At 24.9% G+C, this 25,391-nt stretch overlaps 1 protein-coding gene across 1 annotated transcript in view; it reads right to left on the bottom strand.

The window, feature by feature from the left end:
* The window catches only part of LOC114120068 (protein furry), a 107,310-nt gene that overhangs the window by 30,502 nt on the left and 51,417 nt on the right, over positions 1–25,391 (bottom strand). Inside the window, exons 20-24 of the mRNA XM_027981863.2 lie at positions 20,987–21,139; positions 5,280–5,413; positions 4,261–4,368; positions 3,832–3,966; positions 2,470–2,831 (exon numbers count right to left, since the gene is read on the bottom strand). Coding sequence (XP_027837664.2) covers positions 2,470–2,831; positions 3,832–3,966; positions 4,261–4,368; positions 5,280–5,413; positions 20,987–21,139 — 892 coding nt within the window. The remainder of the gene's footprint in view (positions 1–2,469; positions 2,832–3,831; positions 3,967–4,260; positions 4,369–5,279; positions 5,414–20,986; positions 21,140–25,391) is intronic.

Below are 25,391 nucleotides of genomic sequence, written 5' to 3' on the forward strand. Positions count from 1 at the left end.
TATGTAGCTATTAATATAATTGTCAAGTTAAATATGTACTTACGTACAATATAAGGGGTCTAATATTATTATATATGCACATAATGAATAGAAATATATGTTAGATTTATATGTAAAATTAGATTTTAAATGCTCTTATTGGAGTATATATGAACAAATTTACACGGCAACCTTTTTACAAGTAAATTTAGTGTAAAATACAACTTATTTTCGTCATAAACAACTTTTAATGATCCTAATGATATTTAAACATACACATGTCTTCAAATATATTTAAGATTTTTTTAGAAGTTTTTGAATTATTTTTTTATACCTATTTGAAAAAAAAAGTGAGACGAGTAAAAAGTTCTAAACCAAAAACAATATTATAAAATTATGATATAAAATAGAAGTTTAATAAAAAGAAAAAGTTCAATTTAATTTTAAAAAAATACACTAAGCGCATTTTTTTTTAACCATTACTGTTATCAAACTTAAAATGAAAAACAACAAGTTAATAGAGTTGAATGGGTTTTCTTTTTTATATGTCTATTAAATACGTCTATTGGGTAATTTTACATACTTATCTAACTAATAAATAAATACATTTTTATCTATGTAAATATTTAAAAAAATTTTAAAACACACTCAATTAGATTTAAGTACATATTATGAATTATACTGTAACCAGTCGGAAAAATTCCATCAGTGTTTCATCACGTTGACTTGATTACTTGAATCATTTTAATATTCTGTATACTTTATCAAATTTATCTTGAGATTAGAACACATTTTTATAATTTACGTTAATTTTATTAGTTTTTAGAAATTAGAAATTATTAAATATATTAACTAAAAAATATACTTATAGTTTTAACGCTAATAAAATAAAATAAATTTAAAATAGAAAAGTATAATACACGAGTTTGTTGCAAATATATGGGTGCGTTTTTTTAAATTTACAGAGATTACGAGAGGCGGAAATATCAGCCTTTTTATATCAGTCTTTTATACAGTCTTCCTCTACAACTTTACGGATTTCAGTCCACGATCAAAAGTGCAAAAATAAATTATTAAACTCAACAGTTGATTCCATAGGTGGAACTCGATTTATAAAAAAAATAAATATGTACTTATGATTTTGTTACTGGGGGTTGTAATATTTTTATATCAGTATTCTTTAAAAAAATAAAAATTTAAAGTTACCACCAACATACAATATGTACATGCTCACTACTCAGGTATAAGATTACAATAACTAAAGTGATATACCTAAATTTAATTTGAAACCTAAAGGTTAAAATGTCTATATAAAGGATGATTCACTAAACATGTTCATTTTCATTTTATCTTTAATAACGAATTAATTAAGATTTTGATTTTTAGAACTTTTAATTATTAAATTAAGAGCCATTTTTATTTTTAAAATGTTCAGTTAGCTGTCAATTAAATTAATTTTTAGATAATTTTGATTTCTGATACATTTTAAATGAAAATTAAACGAGGAATATTTAAATTATATAACTTTGCTTACTAAGGGTAATAGATCCATAGTAAAGCGTTTAGAAGATATGGTTGCAAAATAATTTGAATTTTAATCAATCGAAATTTTACAGTTTGTCAAAATAATAAGTAGAAACATTTTAATAGAAAATTTTAGAATGAAAAAAGTTTATAACAAAATGATTTCTTAAAAACTCAAAGTGCATTTTCAATTCAACGTTTTATATATATAAAAAAAAATCATTTTAACACTTTATTTCTCAACTCGGTTAACCACGTTTCTATAATAACTTTTATCTATTAAAAAGTCCATCGGAGGGAACGCAATATTATACGGTTGACGACGTAAAAACGAAAATGATTGAACTTCTAAAAGGGCTTATTAATGAAAGCAATCAGTTGTATTGTTTCCAAAAATGGCAACAACGTATGCAACGGCGTATAGATGAGAAAAACTTCTTTGAAGGTGATAAACTGATTAACATGAGATTGTAAAATGTTTAAAATTAAGTCACTTTTATCAAGAAAATCTCATTATTATTGTGTTACGCCTCGATACGAGGGGAAACATATAATATGTAAATAAAAAATTATATACATACAACATACGAAGCGTCAGAACCTGACCTAATTTTGCAATTATTTTTGTATCTCAGATAATTCGACAACGTTGAGAATTCGTAATCAACATAATATTATGCAAGCGGAGAATCGTGAAATAAAATAATATATTTAATACAAGAAAAGACATCTTTTGTTAAACGTATATACTGCGCTAAATCTTTTTAACTTTATAACGAAGATTTAAAGACTTTTACTGTTGGCATATCTAGGGTTGGGTGCGACATAATACTTTTGAGACCTCGTAAAAACGTCAAGTGAATAAGTGCTTCCCCACCAATTTTTCACTATACAAATACACCGTTGTTTATCATCACTTTGAATTATATATATATATATATATATGATAATATTACAATATCGTACCCGACTTTTGAAGGATCGTCGCCGCTGTGCCTCTTTGTGTGGATCATACCGGCGGAAGCGTACGACGTAGTGTGCTCCGTCTCGTTCTCATTGACGTTGGTTGACGTCATGTCGACGACACTTCCGATGCTGCAGCTTCCGCCCGAACCGGTGCCTGCGCCGCCGTTGGCCGTCGTCGCCGCGTTGTTCGAGCACGTTCCCATGCCGGACGTCTTCCTCATGCTGGTCAACCGGTAGAACGGCGGTGTCTCCATCCGCTCAATCAGACAGTTGAGCGTCTCCACGGTCTGAAGTTCGGTCATCATTTCGTCCAGCAGCCTGTCCGGCCTGGACCGGGCTAGATACAACGTGACGCGTTTCGCCTACAGTTATCGACGTGCATGACACCACGAACCAGATCGCGTTCACAAATAAAATATTTATACTTTAATATATTGTTGTAATATTATGGGACATTTGTGGAGTCAGACTACAAGAAACAATTTTAATGAAACAAAATTTGACATGTTCCGAAAAACAAAAAATCATGTTAGGATAGAATCTCTCATAAATCGCAGATGCACATACAAAACAAACTAGATAAAATTATCACTTGCTTTCTGTTCGCCTGTTTATAGAAACTTGGGATAAAATGATTAATGTTCCCGTGTTAACCACGGAATAAATTATTCATTATGAAGGAGATCATAACAACGGACGCTTCATTTACGTCGTAGAAAACAGTTTAAAGTAATTACCCGCAATCGGTCAGCCGAAATAGTTGGCAACTCGATAAAAATGTTTTTACTAAACACAATGAAAATTATTATTTTTTTTTTTTATCTATATTTTTTTTTTTTAAATAAAACGTATGCGATTTTATCCATTGGCGTTAACAGCTTTGCATTTATTGCACATAAAAAATATGTAGTAGTATTCAGATTTTTTTTTTTTAAATGAACCACCTTCGTCAAAACTGTTTTTGTAAATTCTTATACGGAAGTCTATAAAAATAAAATGTACGAAATATCAAATTTCGCACTATAGCTTATAGGTACTTTCCCTCGTTAGTTTTTACTTCTTTTTTTATTCGAGTTGTCCTCCCTCTCATAGACGCAGTAATTACTAAACGTGCATTAAACTTCCCCTTTTGGTACTTATGTCAGTGTTCAATGTGCTCACATACATAGAATTAATAAATTTCTTCTTTATATATTATTAAAATAGTCTGAATATAACACACTTTCAATATTTATTTTCTTCTTCCAGTCGAAAATAAGAGCTATATTATAATATTAGGTAATAGTATTTATTTATTTTTTTTATATATTAATAATATACGTAATTTAAAACATTTAAATTATTTAATATTAATATACTCACGAATGGTAAAAGTTCGTGGGGAGCCATGCCACTAATAATAACCAAATAACGAATTATAACTTTTAGATTATTCGGCCAACATATGCACAGCGTTGACCACACGTCTTCGATATCTTTCGGGTGTTCGTCAGCAAACTATAAATTATAAACCATTATTATATTTGAGCACTATATGGAATAAAATAAGTAACTTAATAAATAAAAACATTAAATATTTACAAAAAATTAGTTTAAAACACTATAAATTCCCTGAAAATTATTGTTATCATAGATCTATTAATAATATTGGTTGTGCCTATACACGTTAACTGTATTTAAATTTATAGTTAGTTTACTGTTTGGTGTTATAAATTATACACTAATTATAATAAATCATTTTGACACAAAATCAGATAAATTTTTACATTTTAAAGACAGCTAAATAATTACCTTGGCTGTGATGTAAAACAAATTATTTAAAACCATTTCTGTGGCTTCTACAGATCCCCAGCCTTCTCGGCGACATGAATTTTCTTGACCTTCTTCGGCTGGATAGTACTAAAAACGCAAAAAAAAAAAATCGTATAATGTTACACTAAGATATTATTAAAATTAATACAGTCACCAAGTTAATATAGAAGAAAATCAATATTAATTATCGAACACATTATTTATTTTATTTCATCTTGACATTTTATAATACACTACATTAAATATAAAAATGTCTCTCAAATTTCAGTATTACAGAAACCAATTACAAAAGTAATTTCCAAAAATTAAAAACAAGATAAATTAACAAACAATAATATTAGGAAGAATAAAGTATTTAAAATATTTAAATGTATTGTAACTTATAATACATTTAAATACATTTGTTATAATTTATAACAACAACTATTTATAATAGGTACACAAAAATACACACTTAAACTGTAATTTTTTAAATATCTTAAAAAATCAACCAAAGAAACTTGAAATAATGAATAACTTATTTTTAATTCAATAATTTAAAATGTATGTTTTAATGTCAATTATAAATGCAGCGTTATAAATAAAATATATACCATATTATTATTGATAGTTTCTTATTGAGTTTCGAAAAAGAATTATAAAACATGTACTTCTAAATTAAAATAAAAAACCATACTTAATTTTTTTTAAATTTATTCATTATAAATTAAATCGAATGTTAGTTACAAATATCTCTTAAGTTATCATAATATGCCAATTAATTATAATAATAAACGCAATATTAACTATATTATAGTGATTATGTAGAACATGAATTTGACATGACTATGTATATTTATGATAGACAATGGTTACCTATAACTATCATAATATACTATACACAGTTGTATCCATTTAAGGGTAAAATCAATAGTCGTTTAACCATTAGAGATATTTTCGATAAAGGTTTGAATAATAGTGATATTATTATACTATTGTATATTATAGTTGGTAGGTACCTGAAAATATGATAACGGATTTGGAGGAGGTACGTTTGGATCCACTAATTCCATATTGTGTAACCAAGGAACTAAATAATGCAAAAGCAACTGACGAACTTCCGGTCTTGCTGTTTGGAATCTACACGTTATTTCTGTAATAAAAACAAACATTTTAATGGAATAATAAATTATTATATCACAGCATTGTAACATATTTACACAACAGTCAGAATAATTTTTAGATGCTGTTTATTTAAGAATGTTGTGTTGTTTTAAAATTCTAAAATGTAGGCGAATCTATACATTTTACAGAAAAATAAAAAATCATAAAGTACATATTAAATTAATTGGGAAAAACTAACAAAATACAGCAAAAAACGAGAATATTTACGCACTATCAGTCTTTGACAAAATAAGTTTTTTTTTTTGTAATTAAAAAATGAATAACCTTAGATTTTTGAAATTCTTATTAAATATTTATAAAGGAATTGTCTTGACATATCATACTTTTTAAAATATTTTGTATCTTTGTAAGATATTTAAAAACATTTGAACTTTTAGTCTTTTTTGGTTTTCTTTATCCATTTATGTCAATAACATTTGTACTTCGAGTTCTTTTTATATATTTTTTAAAAATATTCAAAATGTACACCGTACACATACATCATTTTTATGAGGAATTAAAAATATATATACTGCGAGATTTTTTTTTTTTTTTTTAATTTAATTGAATATCAAACATTAAGTAATAATTAGATAATTAAACTAGAAATAACTATTTATCTTAAAACAGTTTTAGTTATTTTACTATAATTAAAAAAAATATTAAATATAAGAACATGAAAAATAATAATATAATATAATAATATTATTTTCTATACACAATAAGTTTTTCAAACCATCTAAGTGTTTTAAAATTGATTTACTTATACCTTTTTATTATATTTTATCGAATACAAAAATGGTGCTTTTATAAAAACATATCGTAATTTACTATAATCATTACTTTTTTATAAATTTTTTTTTTTTTTTTTATTGAATCGTTTAAAAAAATCACTAAAATATTGGAATATTCGTTAGTACATTCTTATTGGTGAAAAATTAAAACTTAAAATGTGGATATTGATCTCTTATTATACGTATCTCGAATACTATATCATATTAAATAGGTATTAAAAAAAAATTACACATAGAAACGTTTTATGTTCCTAAGATTAAACTAATAAGTATTTAATATTTAGATTTGATATTAATAATTATTTCAATTTAGTTTGTAGATTTGTATATTAAGAGTTAAAAATGTAATATTATATACTAAGATGTTACTCATATGTTATCGTGTTCACTAATTTTAATACAACAAAATTCATAAAAATATTTTTAAACTATAAATCATTTTTACAAGCTTTTACATTTTAAAAATATCATAGTAAACCAAGCTTCACTCAAAATTATTTTCAAGAGCGATGATTTATATCATTGTTTTAAAATCAATAATAATAATAATACGCAATAAAACGTATTTGGTTTTCTGTACAGTATCCGTATTTTTTATAATCATTTGTTCTTGAACCTAATTATATTCATACATTTGTGCTTTTAATTTTGGTTATGTTATATATCTGTAGTATTTTATTAACTTATTCTTACATTTTTAACCAATCGGCACACTCAATATATAAATTGAACATAATATTCAAATATAAATACCTTTTCAGTTCTTACTATCGGGTTTTTCTTTATAATACATGATTTACTGTCTCCAATCTAGTGATTTATTAAGCAAAATTTAGTAGATTTCATTCTATCTATCTATATCTATCTATATTTTGAATTTTCTACGTTCAACTTTTTAAATAATTCGCTCTTTTCAACTGTAAAGTCACATTTGTTTATGTTATAATTTATTTAATATAGATTTCAGCTGTCAATATTTGTTCAATAAATGATATTTTATATTATATGAATTATATGCATTTCTTAATGATATACGTTTGAATTATTGTAGAGGTCAAATAATATTATTCTTACACTTATTCGATTTTCTTAAAAAACTGATATTTGTAAAATAATTTTATTATAAATTGGATTATGTATGAAAATACGAATATATACACAACTGTTTGTAGTATACTTAATATATTATGAAGAATATTTTGAATATCAAAAGCATAAGTCAATCGAAACTGTGAAAAAGTCAAAGATACAAAATATAGAAGAGAGCATGTTTGATATCTTTGAGTTTTTATACCGAACTATATTTGAAAATATTAGGTATCACATAGATTACAAAACCAATAAAATAATTTCGACATAATTTTAGTGAGAAAATTCTTATAAGAATATAAGTTATGTAAAATACTTACATGTACCTACACGACAAAAAACGATTTAATTTATATATATATATATATGTATCGCATATTTGATAATGAAACTATACAATGAATAATAATACATACATTTTACAACAACAACTATACAAAGCCGCAATTATTATGAAATTATAAACAGTTAAGTCGTATTATAATTTTATTACAAATAAGGAAAAGAGAAAAATTGTTTTTAAATGTATATTAAATACAGACATTCAAATTGATTCGAAGAATATATACTAATTGTGCAAAAAATAATAATTACCTAAGGTCTATTAATATAGAGAAATCAGATTTATATTAAAAAAAATAAATATATGTTTAATATAATAAGTTATTTAACTCTACTTAGAGAATTTAAATTGAGAATAATATAATACTCGTATATTATAGGTCATGGCAAATGTCAACAGATATATCAGGACTAGGATTAGTATTATAACTTATAATGACTTTTCCTGAAAAAATATATGTTATAATATAACATATACCAGAAATCAATAGTCAATACCATCAATATCTCTTCTTACTCTCGTATGTTGATAAGACAAAGGTCCTTATATTATTAATATACATATATATATATTTGTGTGAACTTTGTGACTACTATTAATAAAATAAACATTTTAAATATTTTTATTATGCTAAACAGTATAAAAATAATCGAGAAACTACACGAAATCAACTGTGTCAAAACTGTCAAACTGTCAATATTTTAGTTACATATTATCTGATATTTCTCAATGTGTTAAATTTGGTGAAAAATATATATTTAGTTATTAATCCACATGCATAGCTCTGTAAAACTAGCACTGTTTTATAGCGACCAAACTTCCATTTAAGCGGACGGTACATACAATAGCATACTTATATGTTATATCCCACTTATAAACATACAAAATACTTATATAGTGAACTTGAGTTCAACAGAACCATTTTTGAGTTGTTAGCTTTTTTATAAGAATTAATTAATATATTATTAAACAACTAAAATAATAAAATATTATCAGGGTTTTAACGTTAGTTTTTTTGATTTATATGGGTTATTTTAATTTTAAGGCAAATTATGAATATTTTGTGAAGACTATAACTGGTAGACAAATAATTTTTAACCTTTACGATTGATAATACGACGATTAAATAATATTGAAACTGGCTACACAAAATTTGTTCTGTTGACGCGAGTTTCTCATGTTATATGCTGTGTCACAATTAGATATCTATCTGAGGAATGAAAAGATATTTTATGTGAAACAGTCAAAATATAGTTTTCAAATAATCAGTTCAGTAGACGTAAAAAACACATTTTAACATCGTTGGACAATAAGCACTATATACCAGAATTCTAAATAATAGTAAATAGTAATAAATGCGAATTGCAATATTGTGAATATCAAACTGTTTTCGGCCCAGAATGACTTAATTACCCTAAATGGTAGAAGGGGGAGAATGCTGGCTGGCATCTTACTTTTGAAAAATATAAATAATAGGTACACACAAATTGAACACCATATTAACTACTCAATAACCTTAAATAAGTTTAAACATTTTTTAAAAAAAATATTATTATGATATTAAATTAAAAAATTTAGCTAAAATGAAACAACGATTATTTTAAAAGACATATTAATTTGTTTTTATAATTATATTATTCATATAGGTACTTATAAAATTAAATTTCTGTATAATATTATAAACTATATAATGATTCATATACGAGCTATAGTTTGCGTATCCTTATAGTTTTTAAATAAATGTTAATAAAAATAAATATACAAGACGATCTTTTTATCAAACAACACTCAATACTTTAAAATCCATTGAAGTTTAACAAAATATTCTGTTTACATAATTTCCAATCAAAATAGAACATTTTTTTTTTTGTATTTTTATTATTTTATAGTTTTTTAATGAAAACCTATAATTTTAATTTCATATTTTGAAACAGAATATTTTTTGAAGTATTGTAGTTTAGTAGTGTATAAATTATAATTCGGAAGAGTTATTGCAAATGTTTGGTGTGGCGAGCGGAGTAAAGAAGTACGTGGATACCCCGCAAAATATTGGTTAATATTCTGCTTATCTACACTTACTAAATTCTTATTCGTCTTACTTATACACAAATCGTTCGAATTTTGATTTTTATGTATCAAAATATTCCAAAGAATATTATGCTACTGAATATATAAAAATAAAAAATTATGTTGCCTTTCAAAAGAGTGAAAAAAATAGAACAATAAAAACTTTTTAAAAAAAAACAATAATATATTTTGAAATACTGAGTGTTGTTTGGTAAAAGAATCACCCAGCATATATTTTTTAGAAATAATAATTCACCTTGATATTTTTACTTGTGAATATTAGCAAAAATAATTAAATTGATAGTAAATATATCGGGAAATGAAAGAGTAATAAAGCTAATGGTTTATAAATTACACAATCAAATTTAAAATGATGGAATAGCGCAAAAACCGATGTTCAAATCAATCACATTTATATTATTTTAAGAACTCTTTTTTTATATTAAGTATATACATTTCAATCGTTAACGTGTCTCAAATACTTAATGAAATTTGTTTTTGTATACTGAGTAACTATTATAATGCATTAATATACATGTTTTTAAAAGGACGACAAACATGAAGTTTGAAGTGCTGACTCTGTTTTATTAATGCATAATATAATTTTATTTTAGTGAATAGAACTATAATTAAAATTATAGGTACAATTTTTTTACAGAAATCTACATAGGTGTTTTTATTGATATTTTAATTTCTTTTTATGATTTTTTTTTAAATATATAAGATTAATGTTTCCAATTTTAAAATATATAAACTTGCTTTAAAATAAAAATATCAAACAAGTTTACGTACCAAAGTTCTTAAAAGATAATATTTGTAGTTTTCATCATTACATTTTACAATAGGTCTATTCACTAAGGTGTCAAAAAGAAAAATAGACAAAAATGGATTATTCTCAACATAAAATTTTCTATGTTGTGCGTTTATAAGACGGAGACAATATGTGGGTATGACGTCTTCTTAATGTTATTTATTAACCTAAAATCCTGTTGACTATTATGTAGTTAAATCTTGGTTAAACAATGAGCCAGTATAATAAAATACAAATATTTTTATTTTAAATGTAAATTTAGTATTCCAAGGTACCTATTCAATAAATGATCAATTTAATATTAGGGATTTAAGAGTAAAGCTAAGTGCTTATTTGTTGTTGGTATTTTATGGATAAAACTATCTTACTAATATAATAATGTATAGTGTGTAATGTGCATACTTTAATGAAGTTTGTAGCCACGCGATTAGGCTACCATACGTAAGCTATAAGGCTTTATGTTTAGCGGTGTCATTTTGGTTGTAGGCCAGTAAGGATTTTATGATTTTTTTAAAATTAAGCCTGATAAAACTTAAATTTATTCTATAGAAGATGATTGAAAACTGTTATTTAAACAGTATAAAATCCATATAAAATAAACAAGTAGGTCAATACTATAATCCACTATATACCTAATAGTAACGAGTAACTAGTGAATTTAATATTATGTATAAAAATAAAAATGTATATCAATTATATTATTAATATGAAGCTTCTAAGTATACGTATGTATTCAATTATAAAGTTATAACTAATAATCTGATATTATCAGTGTTAAACCTAAGAACGATTTTAATATTTTATGAGATGAAAAAACTGTAATTTTGAACAGATTATATAGACTTTTTTAAAATATCTTTTAATAAATTAAACCATAATAATTGTTATACTATAAAAAATTCATATTTTTAATTAAGATTTCTAACCAATAACAAATTATTTGAATTTGATGAATTATGATTATTATGATTAATGTGTTATAATAAAATGTTAAGTCTTACGAAAATCAATTATTAAATTTGATTATAATAGGTTTTTGACATTCTCAAGATACCTGCTTTTTAAGTAGCCAAATTATTAAAATATTTTCACATTTACAATGTATAATATGCTAATATCGACGAAGTCTCGTTATTTCTTAAAAAGAAAATAACATAGTATTGTTTAAAACAGATTTGTAAACTTTTTTATTCTTTTGTAATCAATCTTTGGATATGAACATTTCAAGAATGCTTTTTTTTTTTGATTGCGTATAATAAATTTAACATCGGCAACAAAAGCCATTATAGTAACATAGTGAAATTACGTATTGATTAAGTAAACAACAAGATTACAACGATTTTTTTTTTTAATAAATTTTTATAATTTTGTTTGTTTAAGAAATGTAATCATGTATAAGTTTTGTTCGTGATTGGGTTCGAGTGCAGTGTCAAAGTTGTGTGATATCTTGTGCTCAATCCGGACTTAATTATACTTTAAGCAGTCGGCTATTATATGTTCAACAAATAGTCTAGTATTGTATTTTTGGCATGTGGGAGTCCTATCTAGCTATTAAGAAATCATGATTCTGGTGTGACCAATACGAAGTCTGTTGAGGACGGTATATTTTTTGTGATTTAAATTTGGGTTTGTCTAAAAGTTTTTCTTTTTATTTCGTTTAATTTGGCGTTTTGTTTGTTCTAAACGCTTTGCTATTTAATTTTGATTGCTTCATTAATTAATTTATTATTTTTGAGTCATCATAGGATATTTTTTTAACTAAGGGAGTTTTTTATTTATTGATGGCAATTGAGACTTATTAATTGGCTATTTCATTAACTACTATTCCCGGATAGTGAACAAGTGTCTACACGATGATTATATTTTTTTCAAGTATTCTGGCTTTATTGAGGTTGCTTTGAATTTTAGTTACCATAATAGCGGAGTTAAATTGGTTCTTAAGACTTTTTAGGTATCTATTTCTTTGGCTATAAATATGAAACAATTGGTAGGTTATTTGTGAAATATTTTTTAAAAAAATTTTATCGAAAATCCTACTATTTTGTGAGTTTTGGATCCATCCGTGTATATATACTTCTTAGAAATCATTGTATTTATCGATTATACTATTCATGAAGTTTTTGTATTGTCATATCAGGCGAGGTTTGATGTTTAAATTGAGTACCTACTGAGTTTGATATTGATTTAATATGTTCTGATCCATGGAGGTTGGGTATTTTTTACTTTCGTTATAATTTGATTTATGTTAATACTATTGTCTTTTATAAATATAATGTTGTTTTTCATGTATGATACTATTCGATTTTGCAGATCGTTTATGTATTTAAGGTATAATTCCAGCCTTTTTGATTCAGGTATCTATAGTTTCCCTGGATAGATTATAAATGCTGTAGATTGAGCTACTGCAAGAAGCACCTATTGTCAGTTTCAGTTTGCTATTAATTAATTAAATGGCTTATTTTTTAATTAATTAGCGGTTTGATAGAAAAAGCTTAGTAACGATTTTGTTGTTCAAGAATACAATTAGATATTAAAAAACATCTATACAACAAATTTCATTTTTTTCCGTCTCAAATTGCTAATTTATAATAGAATTTTGAAGATTATTATAATACAAACAGATCATTACTTAAAAAAATGTCTAATCCAACAATTAATTATGATAATAATCGAAAATATAATCAAATATACGATGAACAGCAAATTATATAAACCATGTACAAATAACAAAAGACCAATAAACTGTTTTCGCTCTACTACCTCGTATCATTATCTAAAATTATAAAAACGAAACATTAATACATAATTAAATTATAAAATCACGTACATATTGACTAAAGTTGTATTTATGATATTTTAAAACCTTAGTATCTATATACCATATTCTCACTTCTCAGCTGTACTTATTTGTTTACTCGGTTACAGTAATGTAATTAAGTTTTTTCTATGTTTTATGTAAATAATACTATAAAATTGCATATAATTGTAAAAGTTTTAATTGGATCGAAAAAACTAATTCATTTTATGAGGTATTTCAAATTCAATACATTTTTGTAAAGAAAAATCAATTGTTATACTTATTGAAAAATCACAAGTTAACAATGTTTAATATAATACACTATACTTATTACTCATTATATATTTAGATAAAATAAATAAATTTAAAATAAAAAGACAAAAATTTGATTCAATTTATACTGGCTTTTAAAGAGCAATCAACAAAGTAAATCATCAACTCTTATCAGTAAAATTAGAATATTTTGGATTGAATGGATCATTTTTAAATTGGGTTAAATCATATTTAATAAATTATTTGTAAGCCGTAAAATTACTTTCTGTAGTTTCAACTGATTTTAAAGTACACTCCAGGGTACTACAAAGATCTCATTTAGATTCTTAATTATTCATTTTATTTATAAATAACTTTCCTAGTATTTTCGACTCCCCTATAAATGTTCTATTGTTCGCTGATGATGCTAAAGTATATTTTCGGTTCAAAGCTTATAGCATAATTGTATTAAACTACAAATTAACATAGAAAAGCTAAATGAATATAGTATTACAAATGAGTTACATTTAACATAAATAAGTGTCAAATTAAACTATTTTACCGTAAAAGTGAACCAATATTCTCTTATTATAGATTAGGCAATTCAATTTTAACTTGGGTTGATGCATAAGAAACTTGTAAATAATTATTTTTAAGGATAATCTTTCCTTTTCTTGTTATATAAATTTATCGGCTAGTAATGATTTCAAGATTTCGGGTCTTATATAAATAGAAATACCAAAGACTTTAAAATTATTAATTTTTTTTCTTGATAGATCTCAGCTTGAATTTGATTCTTTAGTTTTTTCCCCTAATTCTTATTATGCAGCTTAAAAAAAGTGTAATTTAATAATAATCTATACTAAATTTATCTATGATTTTAAATTGATTGTAAATCTATCTAGATATTTATATCATCTACATAATTATATTCAGCAAGATATATACATCTTGTGAAATTAGAAGAAAAGTTTGTGATCTATAGTTTTTATATGACTTATTAAATGGTTATGTAGCCCAGAGTTTAAACATTGCAGGTTGGCATTCACACAAGTAAAATCAACTTTAAGGTTAATAAATTATTTTTTACCAATTTTATAACTCAGAATCATATTTTCCTCAAGTCCATATGTTAGCAAATAAAATACGACTAGTAAACTTTGTTAATTTTTTCATAAGTCCGTGAGGTTTTTACTTTAATGTTTATAACGCATTAACTAATTGTATCTTTAAATTTTATTTGTATCAGTCATGATGCTATTTTTTTTCAAAGGGTTTACACTCGTTTACAACTTATAAATTAATTAATAATCTATAGGTACAATTAAAACAATTTTAAATTACATCCCATCATTATTATGTTCGTTTTTTCTAAACACGTCTCATCGTATCATTAAATTGATTTAATATATATATTTTTTTGTATTTATTGGCCCTTTTACTACTTACTGATGTAGTGACTAAATTGATGTATAGTTATAAACTATATGTATAAAATAAATGCAATAAGCAATTTTAATTACAAATTGATTAAAGTAACGGAAGTAACTGAATTAGAAAAACACCCAGGAATGTCAAACGACCAAAAAATATACTTCTGAAAATAATTATTTAAGACCTTTTTTTGTTTAATTATTTTTAAAAAGAGAAATTATACATACAAGAGAGATGAAATGATATTTTTAAAGCAACCAAGATAAAATTAAAAGCATTAAATTCTTTTTAGAAAAATGATTAATCACTTTTAATAACATTTTATATACATAATAATAATATGTTTTCTGGCGTAACAGGAATCCCATGCATTTTACTATATTTAAAGCCGGTATTAAATATTGAATAATATATTATATAATCATAACATATCAGTCACAGGTTTTGCTGTGTCACAATACAAACTCGTGGAAAAAAAATGGCTTACTCGGTCGACGTGTAAATTATTCACTGTTTTCTGTTTATATTTATAATTATACTCGTATTATCATTAGAATATAATTAAAATTGTGGTGAAAAAATAATTACATGACGTATAAAATAACAGAAATAAAATATATTTTTAACTCATTGTATACGTTAATAATGGGACCAATGGCATGAGGATAATGACAATAACTAATTGTTTTTCATTTATTGTTTAACAGTAAATTATTCATAATTGAAAAGACGATTCGTTTATTTTTAAAATTAATTATGGGTAAATATTATAATTATTATATATTATGTAAAAAAAGGAAAATAATTTAAGATAACGAACATAATTAGTTTAATATAGCATAATTCATAATTAATAGATTAAACATACCGTTAATTAAGTTTTAAGATTACTCTAAAATATTTTAAATTGTAATTTCTGAACACCTACTGATAATACATAAAACTTTATTTATTTTCTAATCCTGTATAATATATACCTATACATCATTTTTTTTAAAAATGTTATATTATAGTATATAATATTCATAAAATATTTTACCTAGAAAAAACGATATTTTATGCCCTAAAACAATAATCTAATTATACCAAACCAAATAGTAAAAACTATATTAAAATAAAATGGATAATTTTTTAGATTTATATAACATAAATAATTAAATAATTTTATTCAAAATTATTGAGTACTAAAAAAATTAATGATTATATATAAAAAATTGGTTTTTTATAAGTATTGAAATTGGATTATTTATTATTAAATTTATTACTTTATAAAAAATAAAATAAATTTTCATAAATGTTTTATATTTGTTAAAATATGATTTAATTAAAAATATTTGAAAATGTATGTTTTGTCTAGACATTCAAATAAATAAATGAGTAATTTTTAATCACGAAAGTGATTATTAAAATATGATTATGTATATATATATATGTACTATATCATTAGAGCTTTTTACTTCAACCATTTTAAAAATCTTTATTACGAGATTCTATAAAGAGAAATTTTTTTTCAAAATATATAACTATACGTATAAGTATTATCATTATAATAAATGATGGGTCATTCCATAAAAATATATATATTATAATATTGTGTGTTTTAATAAAGATATAGAAATATAAAATAAGAATCATCTTGAGAAAATAGTTGAGAAGACTGAACATTTGACTAAGCCATAAAAAGTACCAAATATGATACAAACTTTATAAAAGTAATGATTCTTGAAAGAATAAAAACTTATAAACTATGGGAGTACGACAGTCTTAACGGCTGTATATAGTTTACAGTGTTTACACACTAAAAATCTCATTCATATTTTGTCATACAGTAAATATTTTTTCAAATGGAATTAATTTTTCCTAAATGGTGATAATTTTATTATATATATACTCGAGTATAGTAAGTCAAAAATAATTATGAACACACAATAATTTTATTTGAGATAATAAATATAACATAGCTAAGCTTAAAAAATAGCAAAGCACTACTCAATGTATAAAATGTTATCTATACATAGATATATATTTATTTATACGATATAATATATTGTGAATAAGATAGAAAATTTGATTTAAGATAAACATAATGCAGATAAAATAATAAATTAAAAAAAAAAAGTATGGACCAAATAGGTCATTGATGAAATATAAGATTAATTTCACGTATTATACGTGTATAAAATAAATAAATTTACTCATATTTTAATATTTTTTTTCATTATAATAAGAATATTTATATTTATTCTTTAGGTGTTCACGAAAAAAAAATTTAAAAAATAGTTACCAATCAATTTTGACAAACTCAAAGTGTAGTTTGAAAAGAATTTTCAATCAATTAGATGTAAATAAAAAAATAACGGTCATTAATAACCCTACAGAGGTTCAAAAAAGGTTAAAAGGATAATTTAAATTCTATGTTATAAAAATGACTATGGAATAGTGAATATGACATCGTAGTAATGAAAATCCAACCATTTTTTGTATCATAATTTTAATCACGTTATGTTATAGAGGTACTTCATATTTATGTAAGTTGAAACATATTTTGTATACATCCTGAAAGTTGAATTTCTTTATTTAATTATTGTATAAAGGAGAATGTACGTTTAAATTAAATAACGTTTTATGATATTTGTCTACACCTACATGAAATTTAAAATATTTATTTATATTTTTAACTTTAAATTTGCCTTGATTTTGAAATTATTTGAACAAGCAATAAGAAAACTTTAAATAAAATGTTTGATTAAAAAACAGTAAAGAATAAAATTATAACTAAGCGATACATCTCATTTAAATTTTTCTTTGTATACTAACTTTTATGACTTAAATTAAATCGAATAATAATAAATAATAATTAATGAATTATTAGAGGATAATTAAATTCAATATATTTAAATAATATTACAATTTAAATAAGAACAGTATTCAAATATAATATACAACTGTTGTTGTATCATTTTTTTTTAGTTTTAGTCAGTATATATAGGTAATAGGTCAATAATGCAAATAAGTTATAACACTGTTATACACAATAGTAATATAAGTAAGTGAATGTATATAATATATATGAATATATAAATAGGTTTAGTTGTAAAGAAATTATAGAAATAAAGTCAATGAAACTCTATGTCCAGAGATCACAATATTAAATTTAAATTAAATATCACGGCCACTGACAAAGTAAAAGTATTCGGCATATGCAAGCTGTAATCTATATGTTTGAAAGGTGACGAGAGTATATTGTTGTGATTACTTTAATTGAAATATACAATTTATTGCAAATAGGTTCGGACTGTTATCATCTGACACAAACGGGATATTAACATTTTTGTGTACCATCATAGATAATTATTATTTGCTCCCCTTATGCTAGTATTTTTGTTTTTATCATCAAAAACGTGATTTTTTTTACGTTTTCACAAATTATGGTAAAAGCTCTGATTTTCAATTTCAATATCTCCTTTGGTAGAAAACTGAATCTAGTTGGTATTATTAGAAGATAAAATAAACAAATTCTCAGTTATTTTTAAAATAATGGAGAAAAAAAAGAGAAATAAAGAATAATTTTTACGCAAAACTAAGGTTTGAAAAATGTTTCATTTTACACTATAGGTATAAAATTAGTTATTTAAATTATATTTTCACTGAACGATATTTTAAAAATGAATAATTTAGTTATTAAAAGTAGAGCCGTTCTAAGAGAAACAAAGATAACTATATTCCAGAGAGGAGTATACAAAAGTGATAAGGTTAACAAATATTTTAATATTTAATTTTTTGTTTATATTAAAAAAATTACCTTCGAACTTTTAGTTGGATTATAAACGTAGATAATATAGCACTATAGGATTGCAGCTGGTCACAATAATCGTAATCCGGCTTTTTTTTGTTTGGTATGGTCTTAAGTCTTTTTTTTATTACATAAATGGTTTTTAAAATAATCACCGTGCTTACACACTCCACTTTTTAATTATTTAGTGACCATTAAGTAGATATTTACTGATAAATTATTGTAGTTAATAATATTATCATCAAGTGCTTACCTTGCATTTCGAGTATGTTTTTAAACATGAAATTTATAAGTACAGATGTTTAAAATGTCCTTTATTAGCCAATATACAAAATTAAACCGTTTTACTCTTACAGTTCTATATGTACCTACATTAAAATTAACTGTTCGTAGTAACATTCTTCAGAGATATTTAAATTTTAACAGCACATAAATTCAGTAATAATATTGTGTTAGTGCAGTCTGTAGTGAATTTTAAACAGTTAAAAACCCTTTAAAGTTTATTTATTATTATGAATAAATGAATCGCAATAATAATAAATTAAAATGATGTCGGTAAAAAGTTGTTTCTCTAGTAATTATGATTTTTAATTTTTAATTTTGACAACTCACAATATTTTCTACTAAAAATAAAGCTTATTCAATATATGAATTCAATTTACTTTTAAATAACAATTAGTGAACTACCTACACTCATAAAAAACATGAAACACCTCTATGATTAATCGTTCAACTACCTAAGAAAATAAAACAAATATAATAAATCCACAGATGTAAAATTAAGCAGCTGATTGTAGCCGGGTTTTTTAATCAAATAAATAATTCAAAAACAACAACTGAATTAAGAATCGGCATAATTTTAGTGATTAGTAGTTAATGTTAGATGTACCACAGTATTTTAAAGTTGAAATTATAACACCATGTTTTACAAAGACAACGTTATGTTTCAAAAAAAAGCAAAATGCCTGTAGAAAAATAATGTTCACTGTTCACTGTTCACTGTTAAAAAAAAATCACATGAATACAATGTAAATTATACATAATGTAATAATTTAATTTAATTTAATTTAATTTAATTTTGAAGAGATGTGTTGAAATGTTATATTATAATATTATAATATTATTATGCGGGTATGAATTGTATTGAAATTAATTTTAAAAGTGACACATCAAATTTAATCTATGCAATGAATTTGTATTATGTTTTGGACAGCTCAGTATTATTATTTTAACAAATTAGCATTCCTTTTCAAATCAAATATGCGTGTATTGTTATGCTACTGAGCATTAAGCTTGGTTGTTAAATCTAAACATTTTTAGTTAAATTATAGTTCTTACACCTAACATGCCTGCACGGATATAGACATTATTCTAAAACGTATTTAAATACATTTCACACAGTATGCACATTGCACATACTTAATACATATTCTACAATATTACTTACAGTTGAAAATGTTTAATGATTTTATAGAGAAAAATATCGTAAATTAACCAATCAATTATTCAAATTAATAATTAGACATTATGGCAGAAATTTAAAATATAATTTGGGTTTGAAATTATAGTAGCGTGTACACAACGTCAGCGTAAAAACCGAATTGTGGTTAACAAAAATACAAATATTTTAATGAACAAGTGTTATTTTTAATAATAATATTATACATTCAATTAATTTGTCAGTTGGCGATTGCAGTTTGATGTTAAATGTAAACAATTTGTCAATAGGTATATTTAAGAATAATGAAATCGCTTGAAATATATGTATCGAAAAAATTAATAAATAATATTTCAAAATAAATGATAAAAAAAAATCTTTGTATACCAATGTCCAATACTATTACATTTTATTAATTTTACAAAAATTGTATAGTTAAGACTGAAGCGGTTATATCAATTAAAGAAAAATATTTTTAAATAAAAGTATTTAATAAAATTATAATATCATTAATATTGTATTAACTCCAAAAGAATATTTATTGGTGACATGATATTCCCATTGTTTAAAAAATAATAACCACAAAAAATTATTTAATTGTTCTAGTATAGACTTCAATGTTATTTTAAAAATACTTAAATCACAAACGCATTAAATTGTTCTTCAAAACCTAATGCTTAAGCTTCTATAGATTTTTAACCAAAACTAAATCCCGCAAGTAATACGATTATAGAAATGTCTAACCTGAAAACATTGGCATTGTTAGTTCTGGATGTATTTGAGCAAGCTGTTGTGACAAATTGAACTGCGATTGGCAAAACGTAGAACACAAAAGAACATCAACAATCTCCGTATTTTTTTCATTGTCAAAACCATCGTGCTTCTCTCGTCCATCACCTGAAAACAATATAAATAGATACAAAATTATATTTAGTAAGGGAACCAGAACTATTATATATATATAAATTAATAGATAGTTTTTAGATAAAATGATAAACATACCTATACAAATTATATTTAATGTTCAAATCTTATGTGTAACACTTAATAATACATAATATTTATTAATTGTTTAGACCAACTACGATATAAATATTATTAAAAAATATCAATTATAAGTTATTGTTTTAAAAAATTAAAACATAAAATAATGGTGAATTCCCTTGCAGATTTTCAAACAAATAAATACCTAAAGATATTTACACAGCAGTTAAATAAAAATAATAATAATTGTGAAGCATGAATACAACGATAGATATTTATATGACCTAATTTATGCATATATTTGTTTATCTAAATAATTCTTTAAAATAACAATGGTTTTTTAATTTAGGATTTATATAATATATATATTTATATATATTTGGTACGCTTTCCATAAAATTAAACTTTTCACTTAATTAATTTCTTCAATGAATGTATTTTAACACTGAAAATATGATTATTGATTGATAATATTTTATATTTACGATACGAATATCAAAACTTCATAATAGTACTTTGTTAATAATTGTAACTTAAAGTCAATTAATACTTAAAATTTCATACAAGTTTATTAACATACGTACAATTATGTTATATTTTATAAAAATAAAAATTAGAAAATACTAAAATAAACAGTTCTAAATACTAGATTGCCTAAATGCTTTTCAATTTTACTCAAGCCAATAGTAGCATAGAGCAAACGAATGAAAATACGATTAGAACCGCTATTAGAAATGTCAACATACACATTAAACTAGGTTAATTAAATTAAGGTTAAAAAAATAAATAATAAAATTACTAGAATTTATAAATTTAATGTACGATTACAATAAAGGCGGATAACATAACATTATTATTCGATTTTTCTCGGTATTATATAGCTACAACACGAGCAGTCTACAAAATATTGTTGGTATTCTAGCGATAAATAACTGGCGCTGGTAAACTATACAGCTATACGCCTATACGGCTATACGGCTATACGTCATGATGTTTCTGAGGTATACGAAAAAAATAATAATAATAAATAAACGTATAATCCCGTTAAAATGAATTGCGTGTTTCTGATTGTGCGGAAAGCAGACAAAAATGTAATATTCTATATTATTGTATGCTCTTAGACAACCCGAAAAACGAAATCCCCCAGTATATTCTGTGAAGACATGCGATACAAATTTTGTAGATACGATCGAAATCGGGATCACACGCATCGTAAACCACTTATATTCTATTCAGTCTATTTTGATCAATTGATTCGACGTTATACCTTTGAACGTGTTAGAGTATGAGCCGTAAACGGAGGAGTTGTAAGCTTCATAACGTTAGATATATATAAATATATAATATATATGTATTATTGCATACGTACGTGGCGACTGAGCCACAGGAGTATTGCACGCATCTAGGCATAACTAGGCCACATACGTGTTTATCGGCGGATAATGTAATATGATATCTGCGATGAAGACAATCATTTTTATTATGTAGGTAATATTTCAGACGCCAACAGATTTAAGAATTATTTTTAAATGTTTCGGAAATGCGCGAAATTAAAAAAAACAAACATTTAAACTTCAAACAAATTATATAGATCATTAAACGAGCGCAGGTATAGTCGTATTGGAATTCGTTCGAACCATTATAGAGGACATTGTGTCATGCGAACATAATATAAGAGCACTTAATGTTTCAAAAAGTGTTCTCTGCAGAAAAAGAAGAAAAAGCGCATCTCACACATCTGTAAACCCTGTATGAATAACTACTCCCTGCTCGGATTCCGCTCTGAAAATCGTCGGAATCCAAATATGTGTCGCAGTACGAGATAAATGTAATACCTATGTGTATATCTACGAGACAAATGGGATGGAAGTCGCCCCGTTGCGCACATGCTGTATAATATTATAATCACATATGTATATTATACTATTTTATACCCATACACATAGTATGAGCTTCACCCCATAAACAGTATACGTTGAGAAGTGCGTACGCATATTGTGATGTGATGGCGGGAGGAGAGGGTCCTGAGCCGGATTGGAGGTACCAACACAAGTAAGGGTAGTTTGGTCCCTCGTCGTAAGAGTAAAATTACTACATGCGATGTCATCGCAAGTACGTCTATAGCCATCCCCGACAATGCATTCGACGCTTGTAACACGGCTGTCGAGGCGGGTACTCTATACGGCTATATAATATATATAATATATAAACATAAAATATATACATCGTACACATACCTACACACGAATATAGTGCGATATGAGCGTATATCGTATTATCGTCGCACATAAAAGTGACAATGAACGATTGACAAAAATGTCATTACGCCGTCACGTATACGTATATACACGTACATACATACTCACTTGTCTAACTAACTCATATCTACATATCATTAACGCGTTACGCGTGTGCGTGTTGATGGATTAACGCGTTACACGCGGCACGATCGCGTCCATGAAAATAATAATAATATTTATAATATTTTATAAAAAAAAAAATTTCCAGAATTATGTACAGATGAACACCGTCTAACCTAACCCGACCAACTTGCTGTAGTATAATATGGGGTCGTATTACAAAGATGCGCGCCGACAGTTCGTCTAGAGGGAGAAGGAGCGCCCTTTGGGTGGCGAGGGAGGAGGATTTGTGCTGTAAAACGTGCCGTTATATACTGAGTAAGTTAAACTTAATATACTGTAGCAGAGAATTCGCGCGCCGATCTAGGCCATTTAGCAAATTACCAAATCTCGGCGTGTAAACTAATATTGTTGTTCAACGTTCAACGCGGCGCAATATTATATTGGATTTTGGTATTTAGGTACCTGCCAACGTACGGAAACCATTATGTGGGTATATATGGACACCGATATTCGCCGCTATAACGACATGATTACTGTGTTGACTCGCATAGTCTACTGTATTGTGTATTTATTTTATTTATACAATGTTATGTTTACAATTATGTTTTAAATAACTCATTATAATAACAAAAATCCACCAAAACAATGATAACTTATTTTTTCTGGGGACGACGTAAAAGCAATATAATATGTAACGTCAAATACATTAAGTAAATTTTAATTAATTAGAAGGAAAAATAGATGGCTTTTGGTAGGTATCATAAAATATGAGTATCTTAATTACACATAACTTCATAACATCTTTTAAGGTCAAACGTGTTGAAGGTGCATCGTGTAAACATCATCATAACAACAAATATGCGATTTAATACTTATATTAGGGTACAGAACTAATACACATTATGTTATAAAACGAATATATATATATATATATCTACTAATGAAAGAATTCAAGTGGTTAATATGGATAAATATATTATTTATAAGTACCTACTATGTGTCTATGTTTTACATAGAAGTAGTATTAGAATAAAGTCATATAATTAACAATATATAATAAGATGTTATAGTTGTATGCAGGGGCGTCATTTCAATTTATACAAATAACACAATTAAAATAAAGTAAAATGACATAATACAAGCAGTAAGCAGTGAAAAACCTATAAATATCTAAATTTAATACAAATTGAAACTTCAACAGTCAAATTCAATAAAAACAATTAACAATATAAAGCAACACAGTTGATATGTACAAAATAAATCAGTAAAATTTGTGGTTACTAGTAATAATCATACAACGGTTGTATAGTGATCAATAAATCAATTTTCAACTATCATAATATTTACATATTAATTTATTATTTTAATATAATAATATAAATATAATTTTTATTTTTTTGTGATGTGGCCGAGCGGGCCGTGTGCATGTGCCTTGCGGACTGAAAATTACAATTTAGAATTTTAGGTATGCAAATGTGTACCCTGCGTACCGCAAATGATTAGTTATATGCCCAGGGATATCCATGCCAATATAATATATAATGGATACGACTAGTAATTTCAAATTGTGTAGTTCCAAATTAAAACAAAATAAATAAACCTTAAATATATAACGGTGACGGTCATATGAGAAATCAAAAAGTTGGACAAGATAGCACACTTAGCTTTAATGGATATAAGAAAGCCATAAACAAATGTGTATAGTGGTAAATCACTTAAATCGAGACCTCGGAGATAAATTAAGAAACGGTTGATGAATAGACAACGTACAACATTATTCACATACATCTGAAACCAAGAAT

The sequence above is a fragment of the Aphis gossypii genome, chromosome 1, assembly GCF_020184175.1.
Source record: "Aphis gossypii isolate Hap1 chromosome 1, ASM2018417v2, whole genome shotgun sequence".
NCBI lineage: Eukaryota > Metazoa > Arthropoda > Insecta > Hemiptera > Aphididae > Aphis > Aphis gossypii.